The following is a 21,979-nucleotide window of genomic DNA, read 5'->3' on the forward strand; positions in this document are numbered from 1 at the left end:
CCATGAGTTCTGCAGACCCTGCTTGGCCAGAGTGGAGCTGCTACAATGATCTCTCCCCAGAGTGAATCTCCTTGCAGTTCCCAGAAGATTATGCTTCGCCCATAGAGTTCATTGCTTTTCTCCTATCTCCTTCTGCTTTAGCTATTTCATGCATTAATCGTTTCATATATGTGTCTCTTCGCTTTCATTCTCTTCTCTTCCACTCATGCCTGTGGGGAAGAACACTAGGAGGACCCAAGCGCAAGAGTCCTCTCTTCTCCCACAGCTTCCATAAACTCGTATTCAGAAGCATCACTGCCTTCAACTGAGGAGGTTGAGGATTGCGTGTAGAGTATTTTTCTGGATTTGTTTGCACAAAGCTTGCAAGGAAGTCACCAGACCCTCCAAGTGCCCCTCTTTTCCAGGGACGTCCCTGATTTAGAGAAGCCATCGTGGTTTCTGATTTGATTCTGGAATATCCCGCTTTCCCTTAGGGTGTCCCTATTTTCATTGGAGAAATGTTGGAGGGTATGGAGTTATCCTACCCCCGAGCCACGTGAAGGCAATCTGTCAGGGAATTGGAGGCTGCAGGGGGAACCACGAGGGAGGGAGACAAATATAGAGAGAGCCCAAGCCGGGATTCCGCAGTGTCTCTTCCTCGTCAGAGGGGGAGACTGGCAGGGGGGAGCCTAAAGCAGGACCCAGCCATTCACAGGGGAAAACGAAAAGGAAGCGTCATTTCCGGGAATGGGCTTGTTGGCAGCGTCACAGACGAAAGTCAGATGACTCATCTGGATAGCTGAGTATGGATGTCTGTGTTTAATCTCTCGTAAACGGCTTTGAAGCTGAACAATAAATCTTGTGAAGAGATGGCGCGAAGCCCGGAGTGTTGCTTTTCTAGCTTATCAGCACCCTCACACAATCAGACGGTTCCAGCCAAGGAATGGAGCAAAACAGCGATCAGTAGACCACGGCCTTTACTGTTGCTCAACAGGTCCCCACAAGGAGTAAGAACCCCGAACATAGGTTACACACTCCTCCCTACCCAGAAGACATTTCCAGAAGCATTACTGAGTTGTGTATGTGACCTCTCGCTTAGAGGATTATGGAGGAAGGTGATGGCGAAGTCCGCCTGCCCTTTTGGAGCAAAATGTAATTGAAATGGGGAGAATTGGTTAAGGCATGGATTTTATATGCTTTTTCAAAGCACTGTTAAATACAAAGAGATACAATTTGACACTTTCTAGCAAGAATGTAAGAGGTTTTGGCAATGGAAACCAGAAGAGATACAATTTACCAGCTTTCTCCATTATCTACAAAGAAGACCGTGCAAAGGCTGAGCTGTTTAGCTGAAGCTTTTGCCACGTTCCCTGCTGCTGACCTACTTGCCACCCTAGGGGTGACTGTTTGGGAATACCCGATTGGCTAGCTTACAGATTTTAGAGCTCCTGATTGATTGATATTCGGTAATTCATAAATATGCAGTTCATTCATATAACACAGGGTTCATTCATAAAGCAGTAACATAATTTCAATATTATATATTGAGCGTATATTTGATCGATTGAACGTGCGGGTTTATGGCCAAGGTGTAATGTAGTGCTTCTGCGACTATGGACAAAAGTGGCTGGGCTCATCGTCCAGGGGTTTGGAAGGGAGGCGGAAAACTGATATCTAAGATGTGCCCCCCTTCATTTCCGTAACACAAGGGAGGGAGCAGCTTAGCACGTCAGCCAAGAGCCCTCCCCCCGCCAAGAAAACTTCTCTGACTGTGCGCAACGCACGTGTCTCCTGCTGCGCTCCTGCTCTGAAGAGAAGTGTGAGCTGGGTGCACACGGCTTGCCAAGGGTTAAAAGGAGCTGAGCTGGATTCCTAGAGAGGACAGGATATAAAAGTGTGGCGGGGGGGGGGGGGCAGGTCCTCCCTTCCTGCAAGAGGGGGAGGGGGCTGTTGTCTCCTCTGCAAATGCTGCCTCGGCGCCTTCTGCGCTCTGGTGTTTTATAACAAAAATTGCAAGCCATGTCAGTGATACCACCTCCCTCTTACCTATCCACAAGCCTTGCATTCTACCCCAGACCCTTTTTGGCTGCTCCAAGATTTCAGACTTGTCTACCAGTTTGTGATCCAAAAACACTTAGTGGTGTCCAACCCTCAGAGCGCCATCCCTGCAGGGACCAAGTGGTACGGCCTAGTGGACCTTTGCTCAGCATTGTTGAGTCTTCTCACTGCAATTAACACAACACAGCAATGAACAGGCAGGAAACACCACCGCAAAGTGTAGTAGATAATCTTTAGACTGCCTTAGAGGAGGACCCTTCTTTTTCCTTTCAGGGTCCTCTGTGCTTTGAAGATGTAGCTGTGCATTTCACGGAGGAGGAGTGGGCGTTGTTGGATCCTGACCAGAGAGCTTTGCATAAGGAAGTCATGGAGGAGAATTGTGGGATCATGGCCTCCCTTGGTAAGGCTGCAAGTTGGATGATAATATCTGCTTTGAAATTGCAGAGAGAGAGAGAGAGAGAGAGAGAGAGAGAGAGAGAGAGATAGTAAACTGAAAAGCCTGCCAGATTTGGATGAAGCTCAACAGAACCACCTAGTGCACCTGGTATCCTAGCAGAGCACAGGTCACCTTAAATGGATTGTTTCATCTGTTAAAATTCCTCTTCCAATTATGCTTTTTAAAACCATGATCAGGCTGCTTTAAAACCAACTGCCCAGGCCTTTATAAATGTACAGCGGTACCTTGGGTTACAGATGCTTCAGGTTACATACGCTTCAGGTTACAGACTCCGCTAACCCAGAAATAGTATATCGGGTTAAGAACTTTCCTTCAGGATGAGAACAGAAATCGTTCTCCGGCAGCATGGCAGCAGTGGGAGGCCCCATTAGCTAAAGTGGTGCTTCAGGTTAAGAACAGTTTCAGGTTAAGAACGGACCTCTGGAACGAATTAAGTACATAACCCAAGGTACCACTGTAGTTTTCATAATTTTTAGGGAAGTGAAAGTAGATTCTGTCAGGATTTGAGTTTTTGTTTTTGCTTCCGTCTGTTTTTGGTTGACCAAAGAGACCATGGGCCTTGGAAATGGAGCAACAAACAGGTGAGTGACAATAGAGATGCAGAAAATTCCATGACTGGGCTCTATGAAATAAATTCAAGAAAAGAGCCAGGTTTTGCACATCTCAGGTTCCCACAACTACGTCCATGAATACCAGTCAACACAGGCAGTGAACCCTGTAGTAACACTTCATGTCTAACCCCTCCCATTCTTCCACTATCACAAGAGTAAGTTAGCATTGTCCAATCATTTGGGGTTCCATTTATTTCAGAGGTTCTAACCCATTTCTCCCTTCATCGCAGGTGGTGATCAATTGGAAATGAAGAACTGGGGAGACCACAACGAAATCCACACAGTGGAGAAACCATATAAAAATTTGGAGTATGGAGAGAGCTCCATCTCCCTTTCCACTTCCTATCAAATAAATCTTATTGGGATGAAACCATATCAGTGTTTAGAATGTAGAAAGAGATTCACCCGGAAGGAAGGTCTCACTGTCCATCAGAGAATTCATACATTAGAGAAACCCTATCAGTGCTTGGAATGTGGAAAGTGCTTCAACAGGAAGTATAGTCTCACTTCCCACCAAAGAATTCACACCGGGGAGAAACGATATCAGTGCTTGGAATGCAGAAAGAGGTTCACCCAGAAGGAAAGCCTCACAACCCATCAGAGTATTCACACAGGGGAGAAACCATTTCAATGTCAAGAGTGTGGAAAGAGTTTCAGTTGGAAGGAAAGTCTCACTTCCCATCAAAGAATTCATACAGGGGAGAAACCTTATCAGTGTTTGGAATGTGGAAAGAGGTTTAGTGAAAAGGACACACTTAGAGCCCATCAAAGAATTCATACAGGGGAGAAACCACACCAGTGCTTCGAATGTGGAAAGAGCTTCATTCAGAGGGGCCATCTCACTTCCCATCAAATAATCCATACAGGAGAGAAACCGTATCAGTGCTTGAAATGTGGAAAGAGCTTCAACCGGAAGGGAAGTCTCACTGCCCATCAGAGAATTCATACACTGGAGAAACCATTTCAATGTCAAGAGTGTGGAAAGAGCTTCAGTTGGAAGACAAATCTCACTTCCCATCAAAGAATACATACAGGGGAGAAACCACATCAGTGCTTGGAATGTGGAAAGAACTTCTCCCGCAAGGAAAGTCTCGTTTTCCATCTAATAATTCATACAGGGGAGAAACCCTATCAATGTTTGGAATGTGGAAAGAGCTTCACCCACAAGCAAAGTCTCAATTCCCATCAAAGTATTCATACAGGGCACAAGCCGTATCAGTGCCTAGAATGCGGAAAGAGATTCGGTCGGAGATCCTATCTCACTTCCCATCAAATAATTCATACAGGGGACAAAACATATCAGTGCCTGGAGTGTGGAAAGAGCTTCATTCACAAAGCCAGTCTCACTTCCCATCAAAGAATTCATACAGGGGAGACACCATATCAATGCTTGGAATGTGGAAAGAGCTTCAAACAGAGCTCCAGTCTCACTTCCCATCAAAGAATTCATACAGGGGAGAAATCCTATCAATGCTCCAAATGTGGAAAGAGCTTCAGTAGAAAGGACCATCTCATTTCCCATCAAAGAATTCATACAGGGGAGAAACCCTATCAGTGCTTCAAATGTGGAAAAAGCTTCAGACACAGCAAGACTCTCACTTCCCATCAAAGAATCCATATGGGGAGAAACCATAACAGCGCTTGGAATGTGGAAAGCGCTTCAGATGGGCAAGCTCACTTTCCATCCAAGAACTCACAGCAGGGAGAATAGTTGAATTGTAGAATCATAGTGTTGGAAGGGACTCTGAGGGTCATCTAACTCCCTGCAATGCAGGAAGCTCAATTAAGAGTTTTTTTTCAACTGGAGCTCATCAGAGCGAGGGAGAAGTTCATGCTGTGTTCTGGCACCATTTTTCTAGAAAAATAGCACTGTCTGTGAGAGATGGCCATTCAGCCTCTGCTGAAAAACCTCCAATCAAGAACAGTCCAGCACTTTCTCGTGGAGTATGTGCTACAGTGATATCACTCTTACTGACAGAAAGTTATGCCTACTGTTTAGCTGGAATCTCCTTTCCTGTAACTTGAAGTCAATTGCTTCAGTCCTTGTTGGGGGGGGGGCGTTTCTTCTGGTTGCAGACGACAGAACCACGAGACCATGAGACCGGTGTAAAACACTCAAACAAAGGTTTTATTACAGCTATATAAAAACAACAAACACAAAGCATGTGGCTGTTCTCTCTCCATAGGTAAAATTCAAACTGTGACTTCTTTTCTTTTATACACATCGCCAGCTGTGTCTAATCAGCCCAGAAAACCAAACCCAGAACTCACAGAAAAGATTCTTAAAGTTAATAATAATAATAATAATAATAATAATAATAATAATTTTTATTTATATCCCGCCCTCCTCAGCCGAAGCCGGGCTCAGGGCGGCTAACAACACTAAAACAGTACATTATAAAACATTATAAAAATGAATTAAAATCAAAATTGATGGCAACCATAAACTAAAGTTTTGTAAAGATTGCCAAAGGAGGGAGTCAGGCTGCGCCCTGACCAAAGGCCAGGTGGAACAGCTCTGTCTTGCAGGCCCTGCGGAAAGATGTCAAATCCTGCAGGGCCCTTGTCTCTTGTGACAGAGCGTTCCACCAGGTTGGAGCCGCAGCCAAAAAAACCCTGGCTCTAGTTGAGGCCAGCCTAACCTCTCTGTGGCTTGGGACCTTCAAGGTGTTTTTATTTGAAGATCGTAAGTTCCTCTGTGGGGCATACCAGGAGAGGCGGTCCCGTAGGTACGAGGGCCCTAGGCCGTATAGAGCTTTGAAGGTTAAAACCAGCACCTTAAACCTGATCCTGTACTCCACCGGGAGCCAGTGCAGCTGGTATAGCACCGGATGAATGTGATCTCTAAGCGAAGACCCCGTAAGGAGTCTCGCTGCGGCATTTTGCACCTGCTGGAGTTTCTGGGTCAGTCTCAAGGGCAGCCCCACGTAGAGCGAGTTACAATAATCCAGTCTGGAGGTGACCGTCGCATGGATCACAGTGGCTAGGTCAGGGCGAGAGAGGTAAGGAGCCAACTGCTTAGCTTGGCGGAGATGAAAAAATGCCGCCTTTGTTATAGCTGCAATCTGCGCCTCCATGGAGAGGGAGGTATCGAAGATTACACCCAAACTCTTAACGGACGGTGCTGGCACTAATTGCACCCCTGCAAGAGATGGGAGTTGCCCCCTCAGTCCCATGTCGTCCTGTCCCAGCCAGAGGACCTCTGTCTTTGAAGGATTTAACTTCAACCGGCTCCCACGTAACCATCCAGCCACAGCCTCCAAGCATCTGGTCAGTGTGTCTGGGGCCGAGTCTGGGTGGCCGTCCATCAACAGATAGAGTTGGGTGTCATCAGCATACTGATGGCAGCCCAGCCCAAAACTCCGGACAAACTGGGCGAGGGGGCGCATAAAGATGTTAAAAAGCATCGGGGAGAGTATTGCAACCTGGGGCACACCACACACCAAGGAGTGGCGGGATGACAATTCCCCCCCAAGCGCCACCCTCTGTCCCCGACCAGAGAGAAACGAGCGCAGCCATTGAAGGACTGTGCCCTGGATCCCCACGTCGGCAAGGCGGTGGTCCAGGAGTTCGTGATCGACCATGTCAAAGGCTGCTGACAGGTCTAGAAGAATCAGCAGCCCCGACCCCCCTCGATCCAGCTGCCTGCGGAGATCATCTGTTAGGGCGACCAGAGCCGTCTCGGTCCCATGACCAGCGCGGAAGCCGGACTGGAATGGATCCAGAGCCGATGTTTCATCCAGAAACCTACCAAGCTGTTCAGCAACCGCTCTCTCAATCACCTTACCCAGGAATGGAAGATTCGAAACCGGGCGGTACCGTAATTGGATAGATCTAAGGGATCTAATGATGTTTTCTTTAAGAGCGGGCGCACCACTGCCTCCTTCAGTTCCCCTGGGAATGTCCCAGTGCCAGATTGATGATATCCCCCAGGGGGGCCCGCACCTCGTCTGGACACGCTCTAATCAGCCAGGGCGGGCACGGGTCAAGAGGACAGGTGGTGGGCTTTCCAGCTCGGAGGAGTCTGTCCACATTGGCTGGGGATATCCGGTCAAAGTGGTCCAATACTGGACCTGAGGACAGTCGAGGGGCCTCCAGTTCCTTTATTGTATCCAAACTGGCAGGGAGGTCATGGCGGAGCAACGAGACCTTCTCCGCAAAAAAGCTCGCAAATGCCTCACAGCTGTGTGTCAAATTGTTATTTAAATTTGGCTGTCCTTCGAGGGACGTTAAAGACCGAATTATACTAAATAATTGCGCCGGGCGAGAGCTAGCGGATGCAATGGAGGCCGAGAAGTAGGACTTCTTAGCGGCCTTCACTGCCATCTCGTAGGTTTTCATAAAAACCCTATAAGATGTTCTTGAAGCTCCGTCACGGGCACCCCGCCATACTCGCTCTAGCCGTCTGAGGTCCCGCTTCATTTTCCGGAGCTCCTCGGTAAACCAGGGACCCCGGTTTCTGCGGGGTCGCAGAGGGTGCTTAGGTGCGATCTCATTGATGGCTGCCAGGAGCTGGGTATTCCAGGCCTCAACAAGCTCAGTCAATGAGTCGCCAGGGGGAGAAAGGTCCCGCAAGACTTGACGGAATCTATCAGGGTCCATCAGCCTCTGCGGGCGAGCCCAAATTGGCTCGCCACCCAAGCAGGGTGGGGATGGAACGTCAATCCTGGCTTTCAGAGCATAGTGATCAGACCATGGCACCTTCATCAAAGGAAACATGATCACATCTATACCGATGCCAAAGATCAAATCCAGCGTGTGGCCTGCTTGATGTGTGGGGCCCGAAACAAACTGGGAGAGCCCTAGTGTCGCCATGGAAGACACCAGGTCCAGAGCCTGTGAGGAGGGAGTGGCATCAGCATGGATGTTGAAGTCCCCCAATACCAATAGGTTAGGTGTCAGAGCCACCCGAGGTCCCAGCTCACAAGAGACCAAAATCCAGTCCAAGTTATATACAAAAGGTTTTATTGAAGAACATTGTTGTCGTTACATCCAAGCTCCGTGGCTCAGCATCTGTTACCCTTAGATGTTAGAAGTCCCCTCTGAATCAGTCCCGCCCCTGCACCAGCTTAAGAGGCTTGTACTGCTCCACCTTTTCCTCTCCTTCCTTTTCCGCAGGGTCTTCCTGCCCCCCTGTGCTCCCTCCCTCCGGGACTCCCCCGAGGCTGAGTCTTCTGACGCCTGCTCCCCCCTCCTTCGTGCTTTGGGACCAGGCTCCTCCTCAGGGCTCTCCTCATTTCCGCGCGCCTCCACATTTGAACTTGGCACGCGTACGTTGCTTCTGACCTTCCTTTCGACCGTTACGCTACTCTCGGTACTACACTCCTCCCCTTCCGGCAGGACGTTCTGCTCCGAACTCCTTCCCCTCTCTGCTTCCTGTTCTGCTCTTTCTGACACACTGGCAACTCCACCCCCTTCACTCCGTTCTGACGGAGAGGCCGGTCCCGATCTACAACCCCCACTGGGGATTCCCTCTTCGTTCCCCTGCTTCTGACTGCTTCCCTCTCTACTGCCCCTTGGCCTGACCAGGGGGGCTCCCTTTTGGGAATCCTCGGATTCACTTGACGGACTCACTGACAACCTCGGGTCGTCGTCGTCCTCTTCCTCGTCACCCTGGGACCCCTCCCCCTCACTCTCTGTCCCTGAAACCCTGACATCCATCCCCCCCTCGAAGCCCCCCCTTCCCCCCTCCCGCCCATCGGGTGCAGGTTGTAGGAGCTGTAGCTCTTCGGAGGTGGATGCAGGATACAGGTTGTGTACCTCCATATCCTCTGCTTGCAGTTCGGTGTATGAGTGTTCGAATGCGGGTTCTTGACCCAAAGTGTTCTCTTCTCCCTCTTCCATTGGTACCTCGTCTGGTGCTGCCGGCCAAGGTCCCGTCAGCCATTTCCTGCGCCAGTCCTCCTCTGGTTGCTCGTCCCACCAATAAGAGGGTTCTGTGTCCACCCCTGAGCACGATCCCCTGGGCGGGCTAGATTCTGGCGTTCTCTCCTCGGCTGAAGAAAAACCCCGGAAAGTACTGCCTGAGAGTGTGGGCGTAAAGAGCCAGTCATCAAAGTACTCGGCTGGCATGGGTCTATGCGGGAAAAGGGCATGGAACTCGTCTTTTAGAAGAGGTTCGTCTAAAGCGTAGCCCGGCACCCAACCGTTGGCACTGGCTGGAGTGCCCTCTGTGGCTAGAAAGTATTCTACCCCCTCTTCCCCCCATCTCGAGTCCAGGATTTCTGTGACCTCGTTGAGTGGTTCGGCCCTAGGCGTCCTCTCCCTCTCCTGTGACTTAGTGTGTAGTTGCGGGACTGTTTCAGACTCCTGAAACCTGTGCGGTGCCTTGTAGGGGGTGAGCACCGACCTATGAAATACCGGATGCACTCTGGAACCTTCGGGGAGGGCTAGTCGAAAGGCTACAGGGTTGATCTTAGCCTCCACTTGGTACGGCCCTAACTGCCTGTGCCCTAGCTTCTTCTTGGCCAACGACTTGGCTGGCATCGCTTGGGCGGCTAACCACACCCAGTCCCCCACCTGGATCTCCTCCCCCGCTCTCCTGTTTTTGTCTGCCTGCACCTTATATGCTTGCTTGGCCAGCTCCAAATGTCTCCGCAACTCTTCGTGCACCTCCTGCAGCTCTGCTGCAAACTGGTCGGCTTCTTGCGGCACCCCCTCTCTCGGTGCCCCGAACCCCGGGAAGGTTCTGGGATGCCGACCGTTGTTCGCGAAGAACGGCGTCACCCCCGTGGACGCGTGCTTCGTGTTGTTATAGGCAAACTCTGCCATCGGCAGGTAGTCCACCCAAGCTGCGGGTCGCTGATTGGCGTAACATCTCAGGTACTGCTGCATGATCGCGTTGACCCTCTCAGCTTGGCCGTTGGTCTGTGGGTGTCTCGCCGACGTAAGGTTGATCTTGACGTTCAGGATACCTAAAAGCTTCTGCCAAAAATTGGAAACAAACTGGCGCCCCCTGTCGGACAGGATGGACTGCGGCAGCCCATGCACCTTGAACACGTGATCAATGAAGAGTTTGGCAGTCTGTTCCGCCGTCGCCACCTTTGCGCACGGAATGAAGTGCGCCATCTTGGTGAACAGGTCCACAACCACCAGTACCGCCGTCTTCCCTCTGGAGCTGGGCAGGTCAGTAACGAAGTCCAGGGCTACCCTCTCCCACGGTTGCTGTGGCGTTTCCAGCGGTTCCAACAGCCCCGCTGGCTTCTGGTGTACTGGCTTGGACCTTTGACAAGTGTCACACCTGGCGACGTAATCCGCTACCTCTCCACGCATCCGAGGCCACCAAAAGTCCCTTGCCACCAGTTCTATTGTCTTCTCCTTGCCGAAGTGGCCCGCACTGGGGGCGTCGTGCAACTGCTGCAGAACCTTTGCACGAAGCTCGTCGCTTGGCACGTAGAGGGCACCTTTGCGAGTTAGCAGCCCGTCGCGTAGTTGGAAATCTTCGCCACTCTGCACACCTCTGCGCAACTCCTCCATCTTGGACTGTGCGAACTGATCCACTTGCAACGCGCGTCGCACCGCATCCAGATCTACTGTGATGGCAGCGCACGACCACGCCTGCGGTGCGAAAATGTGCCTGGCTGCTACTGGTGTCGCTTCATCGAGATATTGCGGTTTCCTGGATAGCGCATCGGCTATAACGTTGGAATCTCCGGGGATGTACTCTATCCGAAAGTCGAAATCCGCGAAGAATTCCGCCCAGCGCATGTGTCTCTGGCTTTGGAGCTTCGCCGTGCGCCAATACTCTAGGTTCTTGTGATCCGTGCGGACCTGTACTGTGTGCTTGGCTCCTGTGAGGAAGTGTCGCCACGCTTTGAACGCTGCGTGAATGGCCAACAGCTCTCTGTCCCATATGGTGTAGTTTTGCTCCGCCTTGCTGAGCTTTCGGGAGTAAAAGGCACCGGGTCTCCAGTTCCCATGTGGATCTTCTTGCAGGAGCACGGCTCCAACCGCCCTGTCTGACGCGTCGGTCTCTACTCGCATGGGCCTGCCTGGATCCACGTGCAGCAGCTGCTCCTCGGAGGCGAAAAGGCTTTTAAGCTTCCGAAAAGAGCGCTCCGCCTGTTCCGTCCACACGAACCTCTTCTTCTTGGAACTCAGAGTGTCCGTGATCGCTGCTGTCTCCTTTGCAAAACCTCTGATGAATTTGCGGTAGAAGTTGGCGAAGCCGACGAATCTCTGGACTTCCTTCCGATTGCGTGGGCTCTTCCAGTCCAACACCGCGCGGACCTTGACGCTGTCCATGGCCAGTCCATTGTCGGACAGCTTGTAGCCCAGGAAATCCACCTCCATCACATCAAACTGGCACTTCTCTAACTTGGCGTAGAGCCTGTTCTCCCGTAGTCTTTGCAGGACTTCCTTTACGTCCCTCTCGTGGGCCTCTTCCGTCTCCGAAAAGATCAGGATGTCGTCGAGGAAACACACACATTTCTTGTAGAGGAGTCCCGCTAGCACGTGATGCATAAAGGCTTGGAAGACGTGAGATCCATTTTGGAGACCAAACGGCATAACTCTGTATTCATACGTGCCCAGAGGCGTGAACATGGCCGTTTTCCACTCATCGCCCTCCCGGATGCGTATGAGGTTATACGCTCCACGCAGATCCAATTTGGTGAAGATCTTCCCCTTCCTCACGGTTGCTAGGAGATCATCTATCTTGGGCATGGGGAAGGCCTTGGGCTTGGTCATACTGTTTATGAACCTATAATCCACAATGAGTCTTTTTTGGGGCGTGTCCTTCTTCTTTACAAAGAACACAGGACTGCCCCCCACTGCTTTCGATTCCCGGATGAATCCACGCTTCAAATTGTGCTCTATGAACTCCCTGAGCTCTTGCATCTCGTCCTCAGACATGGAATACAGTTTTGCAGTCGGCAACTGCGCCCCCGGCACCAGGTCGATGGCACAATCATAAGGTCTGTGGGGCGGCAACTGGTCAGCTTCCTTCTCGCAGAAAACCTCCAGGAACCCTTCGTACTTGCTAGGTACTGCCTGCACCATGCCAAGTCGCAGCTGGTGCTCAGCCCCCTCCTCCTGGCAGGACTGGATGCAATTTTGAGCACAGTACGAGGAGCAAAAGGTGATCTGGCGTTGGTACCACGCTACAGCAGGACTGTGTCTCTCCAGCCAACTCATGCCCAATACTATAGGCGTGTCAGACAGGTGGGTGACATTGAAGCTAATGACTTCTCGGTGATCTCCAATCCGCATCACCATGGGAGGTGTCTGTTGCACAACTTGCCCTCCTAGCAATTTCCTGCCATCCACCGTGACTACGTTCAGAGGCGTTGTGGCGGGCAGAAGCGCTATGCGATGCTGCTTGACGAATTGCATCCCCACGAAATCGGCGTTGCTCCCCGAATCGATCGTGAGGGGCACTTCTAGGGTGGTCCCATTTGGCAACTGAAGTGTTGCAGTGAGCTGCACCGCTGGCTTGGGTGGTAAAGGGTCTGTGGGTTGCAAAGACGCTGGGGACTGTTCTACAGATTCGCCTGGCTGAGCCCCAGCAATTCTGCTTGCAGCCAGGCATTGTCGTTTCCCTGAGGTTCCTCTTCCTGGATCACTTCTGCAGCTACCGTCGCTAAAGCTGCAGTGTGTTTCTGGAGCCTCTGGGGGCACTCTTTCGCCATGTGCAGTGCACTGTTGCAGATGTAACACTTCCTGGTCCCTCTAGGAGGCTTCGCCTTTACTGCACCGGAAACTGGGGCTCTGGCTGTTGCTTGAGCCTTAGCACCACCAAGTTCCATCGGCTCCTCCCCCTGCCTCCCCAGCGGCGAGGTATGTGACTGACTGAACTCCCTGGGGATGAAAGAAGACGTCCTCGCTGGTGGACGCACCTGACGTTCTTCCTCATTGTGCCAAGGACGTCCCTCGTGACGTATCCCAATCGCCAGAGCCCTCTGCACCACCTCCTCCAGGGTCTGAGGTCTGTCTCCCCTGGCAAGTTCGTCCTTTATGGGACCGCTGAGACCCTCCCAGAACAAATCCCTCACAGGTGTGCAGTCTTTCTCCCAGCGTAACGCAGTCAGTAAAGCAAAAAATCTGGAATGGTACTGACGCACAGTGGCTTTGCCTTGCCGCAGTCCAAATATCTCCCTGCGTGCAAGATCCAAATCTACGGTTGACTGGAAGCAGGCATCCATCGCTTTAATGAATTCAGCAGAATCGCGGCGGGCAGGGCCATCTTCACGCCACAAATTGCGCAACCAGTCTCTGGCCGGCCCATGCAAGTGAGAAACAATAAACCCCACTTTCTCCTCCTCATCTTTAAAGTCATGACGAAGCAAGTGCAATGCATACAAAACGTCTGCTCTGAAACTGGGGTAGTGCTTCAGGTTCCCATCGAAGTGGGTGACTAGGCTGCCCCCCCGCCTTCCAAGTCCAATGCCCTCTGATCTGGACCCTGGGAACCCTTCCCTGTTTGCACGCTCCCACCTTGTTTGCAGGTCCTGGCAGCGCTTCTCCATTTCGTCATGCTTCTTCTGAGACGCAAGGACTGCAGCGGTGAGTTCGGAAACTGTAGTTCGCAGTGCTGTCAGCTCATCCTCCGCACTCATGGCTGTCACCGTTTGTGAGCTTTGCAAAAAAAAATTTTGCGTTCTTTGTGAGGGGACTTACTGTCAGAGCCACCCGAGGTCCCAGCTCACAAGAGACCAAAATCCAGTCCAAGTTATATACAAAAGGTTTTATTGAAGAACATTGTTGTCGTTACATCCAAGCTCCGTGGCTCAGCATCTGTTACCCTTAGATGTTAGAAGTCCCCTCTGAATCAGTCCCGCCCCTGCATCAGCTTAAGAGGCTTGTACTGCTCCACCTTTTCCTCTCCTTCCTTTTCCGCAGGGTCTTCCTGCCCCCCTGTGCTCCCTCCCTCCGGGACTCCCCCGAGGCTGAGTCTTCTGACGCCTGCTCCCCCCTCCTTCGTGCTTTGGGACCAGGCTCCTCCTCAGGGCTCTCCTCATTTCCGCGCGCCTCCACATTTGAACTTGGCGCGCGTACGTTGCTTCTGACCTTCCTTTCGACCGTTACGCTACTCTCGGTACTACACTCCTCCCCTTCCGGCAGGACGTTCTGCTCCGAACTCCTTCCCCTCTCTGCTTCCTGTTCTGCTCTTTCTGACACACTGGCAACTCCACCCCCTTCACTCCGTTCTGACGGAGAGGCCGGTCCCGATCTACAACCCCCACTGGGGATTCCCTCTTCGTTCCCCTGCTTCTGACTGCTTCCCTCTCTACTGCCCCTTGGCCTGACCAGGGGGGCTCCCTTTTGGGAATCCTCGGATTCACTTGACGGACTCACTGACAACCTCGGGTCGTCGTCGTCCTCTTCCTCGTCGCCCTGGGACCCCTCCCCCTCACTCTCTGTCCCTGAAACCCTGACATTAGGGAACTCCAAGGCCCAGCTGGCCACCACCTCCAGCAGGCCTGACAGGGTGGCTGCTGGTGCGCTAGGTGGCCGGTACACCAGCCAGACAGCCAAGCTCACCTCGGAGCCCCACACTAGGCCAACACATTCAATGCCGGGGATCGATGGCGATGGTAGAGCCCTGAAAGAACAATCTTCCCGGATTAATAACGCCACCCCTCCCCCCCGGCCCACAGTCCGCGACTGGTGGAGGACGGAGAAACCCGGGGGCGCCATCTCTCGTAAGGTAACAGTATCCCCTTTGCGCACCCAGGTCTCAGTCACACATGCCAGGTCAACCCCCTGCGAGGTGAAGAAATCTCGCAGGGTGGCGGTTTTGTTGCCTATAGACCTGGCATTGCACAACACCAGTGACGGAGGTGAGTAATCCTTGCTCACCCTACCCTCGTCTCTCGGGATGGGGCGCAGATTGGAAGGGGTACGAGCATATCCGTATCTCGATCCCCTTCGCCTATGACATCTGCCCCCACCGCCATACCTCCCTCGCCCCTCCACAGTAGGAATCCCAAGCCTCAGACTCGCCTCCATTTACAGAATATAAAAGCAAACAAACAAAAACAATTACACGAAAACAAAACCAATCCCCACCCCACTCCACAACCACCCCACCCCAACCCAAAATAAACCAAAACAAAATAAAAATACATGGATAAAACCCACCGCTTATGGTGGTACAACAAAGCAAAAAATAAAAACAGTTTAAAACATATAAAAACACTTCAGACAACCGCTGCCGCAGCACCAGTGTCCCCAAAGCTGCAGGAGTAGTGAGCGTGGGCCCCGCCCCCTGGCCTGATGGAGAGTGGGCCTGCAGGGGGAAGAGCCCTCCCCACAAACGCACGGCAAAGCGGCAGCAGCAATGTTCCAAGGCCTCCTTGGAGCCTTATATGCTGAGGTGGAGTCTGGGGCCCGCCCCCAGGCCCAAGGTGGAGAATGGGCTTGCAGGGGGAGCGGTCCTCCCCAAGACTCACCGGCAAAGCGGCAGCAGCAGTGTCCCGGGCCTCCTTGGAGTCTTTTATGCTGAGGTGGAGTATGGGGCCCGTCCCCAAGCCCAAGATGGAGAATAGGCTAGCAGGGGGAAGAGCCCTCCCCACAAACGCACATCTTTTCTGTTTCTTTCGAGAATGACTTCAAACAGTCCTAACATCTGTGGCAGGAAAAAATCAGTTTGCTCCATCTTCCATGGGATAGCCCTTTAGCTATTAGAAGATGGCTCTCGTATCTCCTCTTAGTCTCCTTTTCCATGATAAACACCTCCAACTCTTCAACTTTTCCTCATGAGACTTGGTTTCAAGACCCTTGATCGTCTTGCTCACCCTTCTCTGCACGCCTACCAGCTTCTCAATATCCTCCTTAAATTGTGGCGCCCATAAATGAACACAGAACTCCAGGTGTGGTCTGATGAAGGCAAAATAGAGGGGTAATGTGACTTTACCTGGACACCATACTTCTGTTCATGTCCCCCATCTTTTAGTGGTGCATTTGTTTCTTCCTGCCTAAGTGCAGAACCTCACATTTGTCCCTATTGCAATTCATTTTTGGTTTGGGACCAGTTCTCCAGTCTGTCAAGGTCATTTTGAATTCTAAAAAAATTCCTTCCAGTAGCACCTTAAAGACCAACTAAGTTAGTTCTTGGTATGAGCTTTCGTGTGCATGCACACTTCTTCAGATACACTGAAACAGAAGTTTCCAGACCCTTCTATATAGTGAGAAGGTGGGGAGGGGTATTACTCAGAAGGGTGGTGGGAATGGGTGATTGGCAGATAGCTGTGATGAGCCTGTTGACGACTCTTAACGACTGCAATAGGTCTTACAGGAAAAAGCAAGGGGTGGGAAGGTGAAAAGTGGCTTTGTCATGTATAATGAGATAAGAATCCAATGTCCTTGTTCATACCAGGTCTCTCCATGGTTTTAAGTTTGGTGATAAGTTGCAATTCAGCAGCTTCTCTTTCCAGTCTATTTCTGAAATTCCTTTGTAGTAAAACAGCTACTTTGAGATCTTGTATAGAATGTCCTGGGAGATTGAAGTGTTCTCCTACTGGTTTCTCTGTCTTGTGATTCCTGATGTCCGATTTATGTCCGTTTATTCTTTGGCGTAAGGTCTGGCCTGTTTGTCCAATATAGAGAGCTGAAGGACACTGTTGGCATTTGATGGCATACACAATGTTAGACGATGAGCAATTAAATAGTCCCGAGATGGTATGTGTGATGTTGCTGGGGCCAGTAATGGTGTTGTTCGGGTGTATGTGGCAGCAAAGTTGGCATCTGGGTTTATTGCAGGCTCTGGTGCCAGTGTCCGTGTTAGGTCTGGTTGTAGTATTATTGTGGGTTAGGAGTTGTTTAAGATTGGGTGGCTGTCTGTAGGCAATGAAAGGTCTTCCTCCCAGAGCTTGAGAAAGAGAACTGTCATTGTCCAGGAGAGGTTGTAGATCTCTGATGATGCGTTGTACTGTTTTAACTTGGGAGCTGTATGTGATGACTAGAGGTGTTCTGTTATTTTCTTTTTGGGGTCTGTCTTGCAGCAAGTTCTCTCTGGGTATCAGTCTGGCTCTGTTGATCTGTTGTCTAACTTCATCTGCAGAGCACCACAAAAACATGGATCTGAGGCACGGATCCTCATTAATTCATATGATTTTTATATTGAAACAAAATAAAAACACCATGATACTGTAGACCACATCATAGTCTGTAGGCAGAACCCAAAAAACCACGCATCCACTGTTTCATGGTGCCGCAATGGCGCAAAAACATGGTTAAAAAACACGGATCCTCATGGATCCTCATGATTTTTGCACTAGATCAGCCCAAACTCACCGTCAAATCACACATCATGTCCAGGGGCACAGCCTGCACCACAAAAATCATGGATCCACGGCTTTCTGGCCACTACATGGCCCAAAAACGTGGTTTTGAAGCACGGATCCTCATGGATCATCACCCTTTTTGCATTGGGCCAACCCAAACTCACCATCAAATCACACATCATGTCCAGGGGCACAGCCTGCACCACAAAAAACTCAGATCCACGGCTTGCTGCCAACACCATGACCCAAAAACGTGGTTTTGAAGCACGGATCCTCATGGATCATCACACTTTTTGCATCGTGGAACCCCAAATTCACCCTTTATTCAAATATCTTGTACATAACCACTGATCTGACCACAAACATCATGGATCTACTGCTTCATGGCCCTGGCCAGATGCTACCCTGGATATATTGGCCAATTTTTCGGTGGGTGTGCTGGGATGGAGGAAACGGAGTCGGCTGAATCTCTATCCATTAAAGATAGGCATCCAATGGCTGGGCCAGAATGATTTCAGTTTGGTTTGCCAGCTCCCAGCTCTTCATGGGGTGCAATAGTCACCTGTAGCCGCCATTAGGAGTCCCAGTGTGATCCTGGATGCTTCTGTCTCTATGGAGGCATTGGTCACAAATGTAGCCAAACTGGAATTTTTGAATCTATGTCAGGTTAGGCAATCGGTACTGTACCTTTCCCTTTCCAACCTAGCCATGGTGATCCATGCAGTAGTCACCTGCAGACTAGACTACTTTAACTTGCTGTACACCTGAGCCGGGGAGTGCAGGGTATAAATGTGTGTGTGTGTGTGTGTGTGTGAGAGAGAGAGAGAGAGAGAGAGAGAGATATGCAGGGCTACCCTTGAGACTGCTCCAGAAACTCCAAATGGTCTAAAATGCAAATGCATTGAGTTCTTATTTGGACTTTGTGGGGAGCCCACATTCAGTTGGTTGTTCATCAGCTGGATTGGCTCCAGGTGGAGTATTGAATCAGGTTCAGTGTTTTGGTGCTAATCTTTAAAGCCCTAAACAGTATGTGACCTTTCTTATCTGTGGGAATTATCTTCCAATACACCCCCCATGAGTGTGACGCTCATCTAACAGCAACCTACTGGTGGTCCCTGGCCCAAAAACATATCCAGCTGTCCTCAACCAGAGCCAGAGCCTTTTTGGTGGAACGCTTTCTCTAATGAGACCAGGGCTCAGTGCAATCTATCTCAGTTCTCTCACTTGTCATGGTGAGTGGGCTTGCACATTCCTATGACCCTTGTGAGCGAAGCCGTCGGGAATCTCGTACTCCCAGCAGGGTCACCCAAGGTGGTAAGGTCAAAGAAAATTACCGGTAAATATGCTCAGAGTCCTGTAGTGATTTCATGCTCTTTATTGCAGCTTGTAAAACAGTGACTGAATTTCCCCCCAAACCTCAGGCTTTTATATACATTATTTACACAATGAGTCCCGTCTGACTGGCTGATTCTGCTTCCCTCCTGGAGCCTGATTGGTCTTTTCCTGCAAGCCAATCAGTTCTTGCATTCTAGGATCCTACTTGCCTATTGTTCTAGGATCCAAGCTTAGTACATAACAGGGAAGGAGCTAGACAAAGAATGATCCAAGAAGTCCTCAACGGCAGAACAGGCGGGTGATAACAAGCAGTGTGTTACAACGGCTGTGAAGGCGGACGAAGGCTGCAGCAGATAGGATCCACCAGTTCGTCGTGACTACTCATGCCATCAGAACAGAGCCCTACTGCGAAGACTGTGCGTTGGTCAGCGTGCACTGATCTACACACATAAAACAAATTCACGCACAGGCATCTTCCAAAAACCCAACCCAACCCCCCCAAACCCTCCCCCATGGCAATCACTAAATAGCTACGGGGGCAGGAATGTGAAGCCCCTAGTCATGAACCGACACATGGGCGGTCAATCGTTCTGACTCAGTGAATGAGGCAGTTGAGCAGCTCAGCAGCTGTATCCATGACTGAGCAGCCCTTTTTAGGATCCACTATGCTCACCCCGAAAAGGGGAAGGGGCTGGAAACGGTGCCCTAAACATAGTATGCCTCCCTTTTTCCCTGACTGGATTACCGCGCCCAGGTGGAATCTCTTTTCCCATAGTTTGAATCCATTATTCTGCATCCTAGTCTCTAGAACAGCAGAAAACAAGCTTGCTCCCTCTTCGACATGACATCCCTTCAAATATTTAAACATGGCTATCATGTCACTCCTTAATCTTCGCTTCTCTAGATTAAACAAATCCAGCTCCCTAAGTCTCTCCTCATAGGGCTTGGATTCCAGACCTTTTACATTTTGGTCACCCTCCTCTGGACATGCTCCAACTTGACAATATCCTTCTTCAACTGGACACAGTATTTCAGGTGTGGTCTGACCAACCAGAATAATGTGGTAGCATTCCTTCACTTGATCTAGACACTATACTCCTATTGATGCAGCCCAGAATTGCATTGGCATTCTTAGCTGCCACATCACACTGTGGACTCATGTTCAGCTTGTGGTCGACTAAGACTCCCAGATCCCTTTCACAGGTACTGTTGTCAAGCCAAGTGTCCCCCACCTGTGCATTTCATTTTTTCTATCCAGGTGTAGTACCTTACATTTCTCCCTATTGAACTCCATATTGTTGGTTTTGGCCCAGCTCTCTAGGCTATTCAGGTCATTTTGAATTCTGACCTGTCCTCTGGTGTATTAGCAACCCCTCCCAGTTTGCAGTCATTTGCAAATTTGATTAGCACACCCTCTATTCCATCATCCAAATCATTTATAAAAATATTGAATAGCACCAGGCCCGGGACAGAACCTTGTGGAACCCCAATAGTCATTTTTTTCCAGGATGAAGATGAGCCACTGATGAGCACTCTTTGGGTTCAGCCCATCAACCAATTACAAATCCACCTAACAGTAGCTTTGTCTAGCCCACATATTACTAGCTTTTTTGCAATAATATTATGGGGGACCTTTTCAAAGGCCTTACTGAAGTCAAGGTAAGCTGGTACAAGGGAAAGCAGGATTGTAATTAACGTAAAAATTACTGATCACTTTGGATCAGCAGTCTCAACCTAACCCGCTATGCGGGGAGAGCCACGTGTTCCTTTAGAAGACAAGTGGAATACAGTGTGATATACTGACAGCTGTTTTAAAAGATGTAACTGTAACTTAAAATCCAGTATCAGAAAAAAATAAAAATAGATGGTCCCTGTGTGGATAGACAAGTCTGCATGATGGGGCCACCTCCAGTGACCATGTGGCCTGATATAAGAGGGTTCTAAAATCAGTCCTGAAAGTAGACTGATTGACACACACACAGCTTTTGCTCTTCCATTAATAGGGTGAGCTGAAGCAAATTCTTGCCTCCCTTTGGGCTTAGCTATATTTCCTACAGCATTCTTGTTGAAGGGCATTGGAGAGTTAGGTGAGGGTCACTTTTCTGTTTTTCCATCAAGCCCCCAGACAAGAATGCTACAGCATCAGCCCCAAACACTCAGTCTCACAAGAAAAAATACCGTATTTTTTGCCCTATAGGATGCACTTTTTCCCCCTCCAAAAATGAAGGGGAAATGTGTGTGCATCCTATGGGGTGAATGCAGGCTTTCGCTGAAGCCTGGAAAGTGAGAGGGGTCGGTGCGCACCGACCCCTCTCACTCTCCAGGCTTCAGGAAGCTATCCACAAGCCTTGGGAGCCTGTGGGAGTTCCCGCCGGGCTCCCACGGCTTGCGGAGAGCTGCCTGCATGTGGAAGCCTGGGGCGTGCTGAGCAGTCGCGCCCGGGCTTCTGGTAGCTCTCCGCAAGCCGTGGGAGGGCTCCCACAGCTTGCGGAGAGCAGCCTGTTCTGGGGGCTGGGGTCAGGGGAAGCTCGGGCTCCCCCCGCCCCAGCCCCGTGCCTGGGGGGGGGAATAATTTTTTTTCTTTATTTCCCCCCAAAAAAACTAGGTGCACCCTATGGGCCGGTGCGCCCTATGGGGCGAAAAATACGGTACTCAATGGAGTTAGGGCTGAGGGTAGGAGAAGTACAATGATGATCTTTCCAGTCCTCTAGAAGCTGACCCTTTTGATCATTCTGGTCATGGAGCCAAATATCTGTTCCCAAGTTTAAAGAGTCTAAACACGTAAAGAACAAGCTTGCTCTTTACATGCAAAAGCCCTGAAATTCAGCCCATTGGGCAACGGATCATGGGGCTGGGAGGAGGGAGGTAAGGACTAGCACCTTCTCTGCCCTCCACCTCCAACAGCTACACCTGAAAGTTTCGTGATGGAGTTCGATTGGAGAAGCTGAATGTTTATAAAGGCACTTAGCCAATTTCTGCCATGGAAATTCTGAACAGAAACACCACAGGTTAAGCCCCCAAAAGAAACTGCTCTATGGTCTCTGTGTTGGGAAATGGGAACAGATCTTGCTCATCACCAACCTTCCCTCTGCAAATCAGTATCACTATGAGGCTGAACTGAACAGCTTGCTGCAAAACCACGTTTTTGGGCCACGATACGGCCAGGAAACCGTGGATTCGTGATTTTTGTGGTGCAGGCTGTGCTCCTGGCTATGATATGGGATTTGCCGGTGAGTTTGGTTGGCCCAATGCAAAAAGCGTTAGGATTCATGAGGATCCTACAAAACCACGTTTTTGGTCCATGGCCTTGCCAG

At 50.5% G+C, this 21,979-nt stretch overlaps 1 protein-coding gene across 1 annotated transcript in view; it reads left to right on the forward strand.

Moving 5' to 3' along the window:
- Positions 1-20,630, forward strand: part of LOC310828864 (uncharacterized protein) — a 25,448-nt gene extending 4,818 nt beyond the window's left edge. The window contains exons 2-5 of the mRNA XM_083706823.1: positions 2,118-2,437; positions 3,336-5,396; positions 15,625-16,096; positions 19,996-20,630. Of these exons, the coding sequence (XP_083562949.1) occupies positions 2,404-2,437; positions 3,336-4,816 (1,515 nt within the window). The 5' untranslated portion in view covers positions 2,118-2,403 and the 3' untranslated portion in view covers positions 4,817-5,396; positions 15,625-16,096; positions 19,996-20,630. The remainder of the gene's footprint in view (positions 1-2,117; positions 2,438-3,335; positions 5,397-15,624; positions 16,097-19,995) is intronic.
- The last annotated feature ends 1,349 nt before the right edge of the window (positions 20,631-21,979 follow it).

This window comes from Podarcis gaigeae (genome assembly GCF_964106915.1).
Source record: "Podarcis gaigeae genome assembly, chromosome: 13".
In the NCBI taxonomy this organism is placed as follows: domain Eukaryota; kingdom Metazoa; phylum Chordata; class Lepidosauria; order Squamata; family Lacertidae; genus Podarcis; species Podarcis gaigeae.